This window comes from Semicossyphus pulcher, unplaced genomic scaffold, assembly GCF_022749685.1.
Source record: "Semicossyphus pulcher isolate SPU_LCO1_2020_fin unplaced genomic scaffold, fSemPul1.0.p SCAF_1, whole genome shotgun sequence".
NCBI lineage: Eukaryota > Metazoa > Chordata > Actinopteri > Labriformes > Labridae > Semicossyphus > Semicossyphus pulcher.
The window spans coordinates 23,434,417-23,448,418 of record NW_027211603.1 but is presented as its reverse complement, the minus strand read 5'-3'; the positions used below and the strand labels follow the sequence as shown (position 1 = coordinate 23,448,418).

The window sequence follows — 14,002 nt, the reverse complement described above, 5'->3', positions numbered from 1 at the left end:
TAATGTCAGGTCAAGTGTTTCATAGTACAACACACGCACACGCTCAGTGTTATGCCCTCTCCTGACCCCAATAAAAGAGCCCATCACATCAGTGAGAGCCTGGGGGAAGGATTTCAGCGATGCACGCTTTACAAGGCGTAACTCATAAAGTCTTCCCCCCTTGAGAGCCCATTTGATCCTCATGTCTGAGAGTGAAAGGTAAGAGGGCTGCCAGAGTGTGTGTGTGTGTGTGTTTGAGGTGTAAATGGGGCCATAATGTGATTGCATGTCAGTTTCTGAAAGTATTGAGGGTGTTGCCTCAATGGCGAGAGTCTTTGATGGGCTCTCCGTGGTGATGGCCACCAAACAACATCAAGGGAAAATGAAGCATACCCACAATTATCCCAGTTTTTAAGATAAGTTGTGTTTTATTCGAGCTGTTAGAAATATTAAAAATGTGGACTCTTCTTTTTATTGCAGCCTCCAGTTCAGCTCCGTCGTGTCTGTTTGTGTTGTCAATCCCACACCCACAATATACTCAGAGGATCCGTGGCCTAGTCCAACTCATCAATCAATACATGTGGCAAAGGGCCTCTTTAATGTGCAGTTTACAGGAAGGAAACACAGCTGTTACAGACTTTGTTCGGATTAAAAAAAGAGAGTTTGTGATGTCTCAGAAAAGACTGATGAAGGAATATAATGAGAAATAAGTCATTAATAACTCTGTAGATACAAACACAACTCTCTCACAGTGATGAAACACTCAGTCCATCTCGCTCTTGATCCCTCTCTTCCTCCTCCACGTCCTTAATGCCTGTAGACCTTTCCCATATCTCCTTCTGTGTGAGAAGCATCGTATTGCTCGATAGCACTGTCCACCCACTCTTTTCCCTCGGTTTCCTCTGATTCTCTCTCTTTGTCTCATCTCCGTCCTCTTCCTCGCTCTCTCTCCCTGCCTCAGAACAAATGACAAGACAAATCACAGCCTCTCCCTATTCCCCCCTCTGTTCTTCTCTTCTTCATGCTGCAGTGAATACTGATGCAAGATGGGGAGCTGCTGAAAGAAAGGCCAGGAAAAAAAAAAGAATGAGGAAGGATGATGAATGAAGAGGCCGAGATGCTGGAAAAATAAGTGTTTCTGTGATTTTTCCTCCAAGTCTCGATCTGAATATTTATCTTCCTATTGCATAGGAGCAATAACATGTCCAAAGCTTGCGAGGGGTGAGAGGGAGAGACCTGTACGACCTGTACACCTCCAGAACCCTGAGGCGTGCAGGTAAGATTGTGGCTGACCCCTCTCACCCCGGACACAGTCTTTTTGAGACCCTCCCCTCTGGCAAGAGGCTGCACTGCATCAGGACCAAAACCTCCCGACCCAGGAACAGTTTCTTCTCCTCTGCTGTAAGCCTCGTCAACAAGGCCCCAACCCCACCCCCCTACTTGACATGGTCTCTCATCCAGCCCCTCAGTCACCCAACATCTCACGTATGTCAAGACTCTAAATCAGACTCCATGCGTTACATTGACTTTTATATTATCTGTTCACTGCATTATTTTTAACTTTATACTGTACGCTTTTTGCACTCACCAATATCCTGCATATCTGTATGGTTTTTAATCACACCTGTTTTACATATTTTGTTTTATATATTGTTTTTTATATTTTTATTCTTATTACCTTTTTTCTTGTTCTATTCAAGTCTTTTACTTGTCTTTGTTTTGTTCTGTGTTAATTGTTCTGCACTAAAATCAGAGAGAGAAAGAGAGAGAGAGAGAGAGAGAGAGAGAGAGAGAGAGAGAGCCTGAACATTTCTGAGGTCAGGGCCTCACTGTGCAAAAACACAGCTTTATTACTTTTACAAAAAAAACCTACCCAACTTAAGTCTCAGATTTCGAAGATACAGGATCATATTTTAGGGAGAAATAATTTCTCATGGACGGATATCTTTGCTAAAGTGACCTACTGTTATGCAGCCAGTTACGTTAGTTAGTGGTACTATGAGCTGACTGCCCGGTCAGGGCTGTGAGGATTTGGGGATGTTCAGGGAATCAGCAGGCAGAGATGCACTTGTTTCTGCACTTTTGTCCTTGCAACATGTTTCAGTTGTTGCCTTGGTTTTGTATGTGATTTCGAATTTGCATCATTTCTGAATTTGCAGCTTGTTTTTTCTAATGAAAAGCTTTTGGGCCATTACAGGGCTTTTGCCCCCGTCGACCACCCTAGTAATATGTGTCTGAGCATCTATAATTAATATGTTAACTATAAAAAAGTGTAGGCTTTAGCTGTATAAGTTACATGACACTGTGTCAAATATAAAGATCTGCTGATGATTCCCAGAGCAACATAAGGGTTCCGTCCCGTACTAAAGGCGACATCCTGTGACAGATGTTTAGGCCAGAGTGGTGTTTTATCTGTGTGAAAGTGACCCGGCCTCTAAAACTCCATATGGATGTAAAGCTTCCTGTTCATACACTTTATACACCACGCTCCACACAATGAAGTCTTTGAGCCAATTTCAGTAAAGGAATTCAGCTAAACAGCAACAAACACTCAGCCCAGAGACGATTGTTCAATAGTCCCTCACAGCGGTGCTTCATTACTATTGGCTGCAAAATCAATAAGAGACTGAGACTGAGCTCTAATTGGTTCCCACAGACTGCATGAAACACACATTGGTGCAAATACACATATACAGAGAGATAAAAATACCATACGGGAATAGCAAGTACAGGCTTTGGATCAATTCTAATTTTCACTAATTTATTTGTTTCGGCTCGGCTCACAGATTCTGAGATCCATGTCGGCTGTTCTCAGCTGGATGTGCTGCAGAGGTGGGCAACTGTGAGGTCTGAATTTGTGTGTAAATCAACAAGGATGAGCTAACAGAAACTTCATAAGAAAGAAGAATACTGTAAGAATAGTGTAATTTTCTGTAATATATTAAGTTAATTTTATACACGAACAAAATCAAATGTCTAACAAATTTGACTTAATCTTTATTTACAGATTCTTTCGGCATGCGACCCGAATTTAGTGCGGGAAGTGTTCTGATTTCTGTTTGTTGTACGTTTGTAGTCTGACTAGTAGTGACCAATCATGTATCAGCAGGCTGCGGCGTAGACGGGAAAAACAATCCGTGTGGAGCAAAAGCAGGCAGAACGCAATCTGCCGTAAAGACATCCTGCCTCCCATCAGCGCAATCTGATGACGATTTAGTTTCTTATTAATCTCTATAAACAGACATCTGCATGCTAACAGCTAACAATCTGCTCTAGATCAAAAATTTTACTTGAAATAAATTCCCTTGACTGCGTTTAGATTTCCCAAATTCATTGAATGCATCAGAAATGATCGATCCGACCTCCGTTTAACAAACGAGCATTTTAAAAGTTGTCTTCTCCTCTTGAGGACAGACCTGACAAAGCTTCATTTTGACTTTCTACAAATCTGCATCATGATGTTGAAATGTCAGCAAAGGTAAGACCTGTTAATTAAAGTAAATCACAAGTAAAATCTGTTTTGTTTTTGGGTTCATACCGCAGTAGTTAGCCAGAGTGAAGCCCCTGTGTAACTTACTATTTACAGTGAAACTGAGACTCACCACAAACAGATGAACAGGCCAGAAAAAGAAATGACGCAGTTTATGTTGCAGACATATCTAGAGGGGAGAAAGTCGCTTCACTTTTGATCTGTACACACGGTCACTTCTCAAGTTGCTAACTGAACTGTGAACAATGCAGCGCACGGAAAAGGAAGTCTTGGCTGGAAGTCCTTATCGCTAAACGCTGGCTACGTGTGTGTGTGTGTGTGTGTGTGTGTTACGCAGCCCTGCTAATACTGACAGCATTAATATTTCAGCTACAAGGTGGAACAAAGCGGCCACTGGATTCCCATAACAGACTCACTCACTCATTTAGATACAAGACACACAGACACCCAGAGAGGCATGAAGAAACAACACACACACACACACACACACACACGCCCATGGAAAATGCCCTCACACACGCTCACTCGTGACACAGAGACGCACACAGCTTGTGGCCTGAGAGGGATCGTCGTAGCTGCTATTAAAAATTGATTAGCTGTCATAGCATCATTTTCCCCCCAAGGTCAAGACGCAATCTGTGAGCGTGCCCGCGTGTGTGTGTGTGTGAAATGTCGGCTGCAGAGATGAAAGAGGTGAAAAAAACTCTCCCACAGTCCTTCATTGTCATTCAGATATGGAGAGGAGCAGAGAGGGAGGGGATAAAGGAGGGTAAGGCAGAAGATTAGACTATTACTCCATCACTAGATAAGAGAGATGAGGTGAAGATGGGTTTAAGAGTAGAGAAGAGGAAGCTCCCCATATTAGTGTTCAAAACATTTGTATTAATACGTCTCATATCTCTTCATAGATGTTACACGAGACATCTTTACCAAAACCCCTCTAAGGCCTCTGTTAGCCCCGGGGCAAGTGTGACACGTGTTTGTTGTCAACCTAGAACAATCTAAGAGTCTATAGAGAGAGTTGAAATTGAGACATAAGTACCCTAACGTGCTTAAAATTACAATGGTATGTGTGCTGATGTTTGGCGGGTTTAGAGGGCATCATATTCACCATATTAGTCAGGCTTGTTTACAGTGATCAGATGTCCTTTTGTTCCTGGGGTCATCTCAATTTGTTCCACATTGCATCAATTTCCAGCTGGGTGTCACAAGTCCAGACAAACATCCAAAAGTCCTGATTTTCAACAGTCACTCCCACATTGTGCCGTTCAGCCATCAGTTTCAGCTCTTACATTGATCATCATTACCAAGCCTAGTAAAACACTGATTTGTCTGTATGTCAATGTGTCACTGTCAAGGCTGTTCTGTGACTCATAGGCAATGACTGTATATAAAGATGGATGACACGTTTCCATGTACTTTCATTGTACGAAATTGAAACCAAAATACCCCCCATGACGGGGACTCTTGCGATGGTGACGCCATTTGGAGCCACAGCTGTGCAGTAGAGATCGGCGTAGCCACTTCTGCTAACTCAAACACACACACTTAACTTAGCAAGAGAAAAAAACAGCAAAGATTGCGCACGTCGGCGTGTTTAACAGCAGAACAGCTTCTTGTGTTGGTCTGAAGCAGACGTTCACAGATATGGAAACTTTAATGACTGTAGTGATTGTTTTAGTTACGTCTCCTCTCACCGTTCCTCCTCTACTCTGCTAATCCAGAACTGTCAACAGAGCTGTCAATCATTCTTTTAACAGCATCAAATAACTAATTAAAACTAAACTTGAAAACATTTTGACGTAAATCAGCATGATAAGAACTAACTATAATGACAGAAACCATGTTTGATTTCATAGTTTGACCCATGTCCCATCTGTTAACATGGAGGAGGCGGACTTTAGGACCTATACTACAGCCAGTCAGCAGGGGGTGCTCGAAATGTTTTGGCTTCACTTTCAGGGAGCTGTCATGTTGTCCATCTTTTTATTCAATCTATGAGTTATAGGCTTTCTGACACAACCTGTCAGTATGCTTGGGGTTAGCTCTAAGGACGCGTAATCCCTCCTTTGTAAATTAAGCATGAATAAAGATGCTGCGTTCATGAGGTCCACGGTGTTGAAAGGTGACCTTAGTAGGTTTAAGCTCTGAAATAATTGTATTTGCTAATACGCACTAACACAAATTGAGCAGAGCTTGCTGGGAGCGTCATCATTAGTATTGCAGGTATAAAGTCATAGCAGGGGCTTTGAAGTCATAAAAGGTGTTGCAATTTAACCAGTGGGGGACAGATCTCTGTCAAACTGTAATCCAATAGTTGCTGAGATATTTAAGATACACTTACTGACAGGATCAGATTTCTTTCTTAATTACAGATAAAGATCTATGTGACAGCTTTATACATGTGTGGTTTGCCATCTCTGCTGTATTTCTGTGTAACCCTGCAGTTGGTTTTCTAAGTGATAACACATACACGGCTTCATTTCATTGGCTGCCACACTTCCCCCTCTGCAGTCAGAGGTCTGAATGGATCGCTCCCAGCTGGCTGATCTGATTAAAGTGAGACGGCGCCCGCCAACAACATGTAGAGAAGCACCGTGTGTAGAAATAACTGAAGGGAGTTTGAGATACAGATGCCAGTCAGAGAGATCCATGGAGGGATTCTGTTTAATTTGACATCCCTGGAAGGAAAGAGGCTCAACAGTCTCTCTCTCTCTCACACACATACACACACACGTGCATCTGACCTGTGCAGGTTGATTTCCCCTGGCTTTAGTTGTGATGTCTCAATCTGTTTTCTGCCATATTAACATCGTGGAGAACACTCACCCCCCATCACACTGCAGACAGGCCCATGTATCCTGCAGGATGTAATGTGTCGTACACGCTTTCACCAGGGGCTTTGCTGCTTCCCTGACATCTTTCATTGTATACCCTAATCCCATGAATTTGTGAGCATGTGTGTGTGTGTGTGTGTGTGTGTGTGTGTGTGTAAGAGAATGTGTGCAAATGCCATTTCAGCATGGGGCCGACCCCCACTGCAGGTGACATTTTTACTGGAGAAATGTCACCAAAGCCATTTTCTCCCCACATGTTTGTATGTGTGTGTGTGTGTGTGTGTGTGTATGTGTGTAGGGTGTGTGTGTGTGTGTGTGTGTGTGTGTGTGTGCGTGTGTGTGTGTTTGATTAGGTCTTAGCAAGCCTCAATTGATTTCACAGGAAAGCTTGTTATGTTCCAAATACAGGAACATTTTCCTGCCTTGGTCCCATGTTCGCTCCCCCCACCCACATTTCTTTACAAACCACAGCATATCAGCAAACATGACAGAAAGAATACTTACACAATGTATTTAAATGTAAACATTCAAAGTTCAAGAAATGAATGGCAAGAGAAGGTTATGTTAGCATCACTAGCAAAGCATAAAGCCTGGAATTAGGGGAAACAGCTAGCCTGGCTCAATCCATAGGTTACAAAATCCAACATGTTGACTTGCTATCAGTTTGTATGTTACAAAACTCAAGTTTAAAGAAAAAAAGAGTTGTAGTTCTATGGGCTATTTCTGGCTATTTCAATGTTAGCTAGCAATGTTTCTGAGCTAAGCTAGCATCCCCTTTACTGTAGCTTCATATTTCATATTTTATTTTTGTCGATCTATTTAATGGTAGAGCTATCATTCTACTTATCTTATTACTTTAACAATGTAAAATACAATACAAAAACTACAATTAGGCTACTACAATAACATAATGCTCCCACCAGAATAACCCTGGATTCTCTTCGCATAAACTTTAACCCTAAAGGGGCGGTATTATGCTCATTTTAAGCTTCATATTTCAATCTGTGATACCTGTGGAGTAGTTTAGCATAATTTACAGTTAAAAAAAACTCTTCTCCCACTGGTGCTCTGTGCAGGCCCTCATACAGCCTCTGCCTGAAACGACTCAGTCAGCTCTGTCCCTTTAAGAAACCCCGCCCCTACAAGCCTGCTTTCTTCTGATTGGCCAGCTCTCCGAAGCCTGCTGAGGTCACAAAGTGCAGCGTGTAGAAAAAAAAGTGTGAAACCTGGCATTCACAGCACTGAGCTGAGAAGCCTGGGGATTACTCCAACAAAATTTTACCTACAGATTTGAAACTTCACCCACGTTTAGTCTGGACATCCAACACTGTAACATTATATATATGTCTTAAAATGTGAAACAGCATAACACCCCCTCTTTAAAATATTTAAATACATATCTTGGGTAAAGCCAGAGCACAGGGACAACTTCAAGTGTGTCACTTGATACACCTTTAATGTCTGTCTCCAACGTAGGACAACTGAACACTGACAACAACTGTAACACATCACTTCCCTGTTGTAAATAATATCCCTACGGCAATCTTTATCAACATATATAGTTACCCTTTCTAAATTAGGGACAAAATACAGTGTAAGTAAAAATGTAGTAACCATTCATTTTAATTATATCCACATGACGGTGAAGAGGAGGTTGTGTGTTAGTTGTAATTAAACAGTAGCAGCAGCAGGTTTTTGTACACAGCAGGTCGGGCCAGGAGAGGTAATCACTTCTTTCACAAGATCACAGAAGATCAACGTGGACTGAAACAGAAGCCACAATGAAACGAGACAGGAGGAGAGACAGACTGTGTGAAGAGGGATTTTGTGTATGTGGCTCAAAGTGTATACTGTATATGTGTTTTTTTGTGTAGGGGTGTATAATGGCTGCTGTGTGTGTGTCTGTGAATGTGCGTGGAAGTATGTGAGTGTTAATCTGTCTCCCTGAACACTGAGGGGACATCTGTCACCTCCATATGGAGAGAAATGAAGACTGAGGCTCCAAGGAGGAGCGCAGCGCAAAAACACAACTCGAAATATAATCAGTTAGACAAAAGGGAAAATGAAATATGTAACAACACAACTTAATGTGATGGAGAGATTTCTAGAAGTAGAATAAGGTTTTAATCACACTGCAGGCTACATTTATTCTACTGTTAAAATTGTGTTTCTTTTTGTTAATTAAAAAAATAAACACAGAGACAAAAAAGCATGTTTGTCCTCTCATCATATAAATGTCACTCATCACATACATGTGAGGGAGCCCCCTGGGAGATGAATGGTTACAGTTTGTGTCACATCTTCCCTGATTGATAGCAGCCTTTAATGGATGTCACGTCCCTCTCTCCCCTTTTCTGTCTACATCTTCACTGTCGACTGTCTTACAAAGGTGACTACACAAAGTGACAAAAAACTAATATTGTCTCATGTGCAAGTACACACAGACTTTCTTGATTGACAAGAGCTTTCAGACACAATAAATGCACACAGTGTGCACAGGTACACAAAACACATCAAGACTTGTGTGGGGTCCCCCTCCTGCTCTGTGAAACACACACTGCTGTTTGATGTCTGTTTGATTTTGTCCTCCATAGTCATTCTTTTTCTATCAGTGACACACACACACACACACACGCAAGCACAGAGCGAGAGAGAGTGAGGCAGTGAGCCCCTCACTCAAACTGTGGAGGAGGGGGCACTAAAAACTCATTACATGGACGATCAATATTGCACACACTTGAGAAGCATGAACCCCTCCCCTTCATCCACAACACACACACACACACCAACGTTTCACCAAGCGTTGGCAACGGTGACAGATGACTTTTGTCAGCCTGAGATGTGTTACCGTGGTAACCATTAGGCTGCATACCAGTATGGGGTGAAACACACACACATACCAGAACATGCATTGGGATAAACCGGCCAAGGTCATGTTAAAACACAACAGCTCGTTGTTTTGGAAGATTCAAGAGCAGAAAACTAAATCACTTTAAAGCTGCTGTGAGGAACTTTCGGTTTGTGTTGATTCTGGCGCCCCCTGTGGACATAGCCGGAGCTCGTATTTCTTAGCTGATTTTGTCCTGTACATGCTTAAGTGGTGGTTTTTAACAAAAAAAATCTCATCCTTCTTTCTTTAAGTCATATGTATCACTCACTTTAATTTTTTCCCCTGGAAAATGTAAACAAAGGCAGCGTGCAGTTAATCACCACCAGCGGTTTCAGGTATTGAAAATAACTATATAGAAACAATCAATGTTGTCGCTGTCATATAGAGTCATCAGAATTAATTTCAGTCTGTTTCCAGTAAAAAACAGTTTGATGTCGTAGAAAAGTAGTGAGGGATTGTGGGAGTTGTTGTTTTTTATTGAACAAACACCATGTCCATGAAAGTCTAGCTAACGTAACTCCGGCAGAGATCATGTTCACTAACAAAGTAGTGTGCTGAAGTTTAATTAAGGTTGAGTCATTTTTGTGATGTCATTTTATTGTAATGAAATAACAGCAGGTAACGTTATCTAATGTAGACAGTGCCTAAGTCCTTTTACTCTCTGAAGTATCAGCAGGTGTTTTCATGTTGTTACACTGTCTTACACTAGATATGCGCTTTAAGGACCGTGTGAAAAATTGTTTTGTGGATGAGTGAGTGGGTTGTTTTATACTGTTTGTTTTTTCCATGTGTTTCTTCTTTTTTATTATTTATAAGCTCTTTTGCACTACAGAGGGTTGCACTTAATTTCGTTGTACCTGTTACAATGAAAATAAAGATATTCTGATTCTGATGTTGGTTTGAATATTGAGCAAAACATTTGGGATCATCTAAATAGGCAACTCAATAAAATATATAAAATAGGTCTCATCGTTTTAATACTGAAATGTTAATACAATTGAAAATAAAGTCGCACTAAAGAAAGTAATACATTAACAAACAATAACTGAACAGACGTATTACCAAAAGACTGGATTTGTCTTTAATCTGTTATAAAGCTCTTCAGGATTCAGGTGCTGTGACAAAGTTATGTCATGAGGTAAATATGAAAATCAAGTTTACATCTATAATAATAAACAATTTAACATACCAAATGTGTCTAAGACAGTCTTAACTGAGATGAGATATTTGCAGAACAGCTGAAGACCCAACTGTGAATCAAAAGTAATCTGTCGGACCAACTTCAGGCCTGAGGGAAAAACTACACTTTCTGTCACTTCATGGACAAACATCAAAGCAAAATGTCAGCCATCACATCCAGGCGTCCAACATCAATGCAACAGCTAATCCCAAACACTCACCGCTAACTGTCCTCAAGTCCTAGTTTAGAAAGTGATATTACATAAACTACATTATAAATGCCAAACTACCATAGACAGTGTTTAAAGTGATTTTTTTTGCGTTACCTTTCCAAGTCCGGGGGTATCTTTGATTTTGTTGGCGGCACGGAGCAGGCAGGGCGGAGCCGGGGGAGGGGCCATCAACAGTGCGGCGCTAAAGTTGGTGGGGAACAGAGGGGGGTCACATGACGGGGATGATGATGTCACTGGAGCTGAGACTGTGGCGGTCTTCTGCTTCTTCTTCTTGGACGCTAAGTTCAACTTTTGTGCAGCTCTGAGAGAAGAACAGAGAGAGAGAGAAAAGGAGGAAGAGAAGGTGAGGAGTCTGTTTTTTAGTGTAAAAATCATCATAAAAACTTAATGGATACATAAAGAAGATGAGGGAGGGCAGGAAGGATGGTGGCACATGTGCATGCACACATGGGTCTATAATCACAACCTCGTAGTTTACCACAGTACAACCATGGCAAATATGCTAATTGCAGATTCTTAACTTGATTACACACCCTTCAACACACACGCATGCACACACACACTGCTGTTTACATATGTAGCAACATCTGGATGGGGAGTGGTTCATTTGCTTTCTTGCTGCTCAATTCCCCGCAGCATTGAGCTCAAAAGGAGCCACTGAATTTTATATTTATTTAAACTCCATCTCGTCTGCACTCAGCGTCTCCTCAGTGCTTCTCTCTTTTTAACTTCTAAATCTCTCTCCTCTCTCCTCCTGTTCTCCTCGCTCCATCTCTTCTTACATCGACACTGTAGCTTCCTCCAGTCTGCCTCTCTCAGAACAACACCTCTCCATCATTTCAGTGTCTCTCTTTTTCTTTATAAACTCAGTCTGTCTTCTCCAGCAGAATAACCACATACCTATAACTGAGCGAAATTCAGCTTTAGTCCACATCAAAAGAATTTATGGTGAAGAAGTTATTTCCAAATGGAGAGGTGGTACTTGAGTATTCCCATTGGATGTTATTTTATAATTTTACTGCACAACAATTCAGAGTGAAACATCATGCTTTTACTACTTTCATCTCACAGTTGGACACTTTAATGATTAAGACTTCATATTCTATTTGAAACATCTGCATCATTTGAAATTAAGCGTTGGAAATTTACAAATAATACATCTAAATACTTAATTGGAATACTGAGCGAAAGACAATAACCCAACTCACCCCACCTTACCGATAGAGGACTGGTCTGTCATTGAGGCTTCAGAAAACCAGATTTGAGGAATTCTACATACAAATGTTGATATTGTTTACCTTCATTTATGAATGGAAAAACACCATGTTGTTAATTATTATATTTTTTTATGTATTTTTTGTTCTTAATAAATTAAAACTGTAAAAAATGAAAAGATGGATCGCTCTGGAAGTTATCTAACCAACGATGACTGTGTAACCATCTGTTATTATATGTGATTCCAAATACAATTGGAAAACCAACGAACACAAGAGTTGGAAGCATGATACAGGCAACTGAGCTGAGCGCTAAAGAGTATAAGGCAGTGACACTTTGCTCGCTGTATGTTCCAGACAAATACCTGCTGCATTCAAACATTGACTCCCTTGGACGTTAAACACACTCTAGGGGCACGCAGGTTAAAGACTGTTTAATGATGGCTCATCAGATTCGGCAATTGTGTTCTCACATGCAGCCTACCCAGGTAATGGTAAATGGACTGTACTTATATAGCGCTTTTTTTGTCTTCCGACCACTCGAATCGCTTTTCCACTTTATGTCACATTCACCCTTTCAGATGGCAATGTCAATTCCCAAGCGGTATCTATGCACATTCATGCAGGGACACTTCGACATGTGGACTGTAGCAGTCAGGGATTGAACCCCCAACCTTCCGATTGAGAGACAACTGACTCTACCACTGAGCCACAGCGCCCCAATTGTATAGATGCACACCCACCATGGCGGAGCATACAGATGAAGAGAGGTCCAGTATGAGGGGTCTTGGGGGAAACCCAGAGACAGTAAATCTGCAGACAGTAACTCACCTAAAGTGATTTATTGTTATGAGTAAAAGTATTCACATTTGTCCGTGTAATTCCTTGTCTGGGATTTATGAAGCCACATATCAAACAGATTTCCTGACAGTCTGAGTTACACACAGCAGCGGTGTTAACGATATGATAAAATAAAAGAGCTCTGAAACTGCTGGCAGACATTTCTGCTCCGCTCTGCTTTAATCTCTCCTCACATATATTTCTGTGATTATAAAGAGAGAGAGAGAGAGAGAGAGAGAGAGGAGACCTTGTGCCCTGACGCACTCTCTGTCAAAGAGCCATATTCTCACACCATTGGCTTTCAATTAACTGCAGCAGGTTACAGAAATGAGAGCGGGGGGGAGAGGCGGCGGCGAGGAGGGGGGAGGGAGACGGAGAAGAGAGGGAGGGACGGAGCGAGAGATTTGGATCCAGTGACCCGAAGAACGACGAAGCGTTTCACCGTTTGACTAGCTCTCCCTGGAGATTTGTGTGTGGATCTGTGTGTGTAGGTGTGTGCTGTGGCTGTGGCAGTAAATGTGTGTGTGAGAGCATATAGTGTATGAAACAAAGCTCCATAAGAAGAACACTAATTGGTTTTTCACTGTGTGCAAGCTAAGCGTACATTCACAATGCTCAGAGCCTCCCAATGCACGCAGATACTGTACTCATACAGTGGAGTATTAAAAGACTGTTTCGGGTGCACGTTTAACTGTGCATACATTTTCACCAATAGAAAGCACGAGAAGATCCTGTTATAAAAGACACTTTCGAATTAAAATCTCCCTTTCCAGTGTAACAGTGGGAACAACAGGCGGCAGTGGCGGCTTCAGTGCTGATGTGACATGACAATGATGGATTCACGCACAGCGACTCTGCTGCTGGACAGTCCCGCTCGGTCCCTGGGCACAACATGTATTTGCTTTTTCATGGATTGTTTTGATCTTATTCAAATATTTTTTGGCTTTTTAATGAAAAAATGCACACTACACACTAATGATGAGGCAACACATGACATCCATGCACATGTTGTAGCTACTTATCTCGCAATTCAAGTGTAGTACTACATGTCAGGAACTCTTGCAGGGAGCTCCAACTCAGAGTACTACAAAAATGGCTTACCATAACGTCCCCAACCCAGCACATAAAAGTAGGGCTGGGTTTAAAAAATTGATTTTTCCAATTCTAAATCGGTTCTCATTTGAATGACCCAGTATCGATTCATAAATCCTGGGATCGATTTTAAAAATATGTGTAGAAACTTGTCTGATCACTCATGTCTCCGAGCGCTCCTGAACACAGCACAACTCAGCGCATCCCCCCCGACACATGGCAATGAGGGAGACATGCCCGGACTTGTT

The 14,002-nt window shown here is 41.7% G+C and overlaps 1 protein-coding gene across 1 annotated transcript in view; it reads right to left on the bottom strand.

Annotated features, from left to right (window-relative positions):
• The window catches only part of kif26ba (kinesin family member 26Ba), a 99,913-nt gene that overhangs the window by 37,430 nt on the left and 48,481 nt on the right, over positions 1 to 14,002 (bottom strand). The window contains exon 5 of the mRNA XM_069657943.1: positions 10,702 to 10,909. Within this exon, the coding sequence (XP_069514044.1) occupies positions 10,702 to 10,909 (208 nt within the window). The remainder of the gene's footprint in view (positions 1 to 10,701; positions 10,910 to 14,002) is intronic.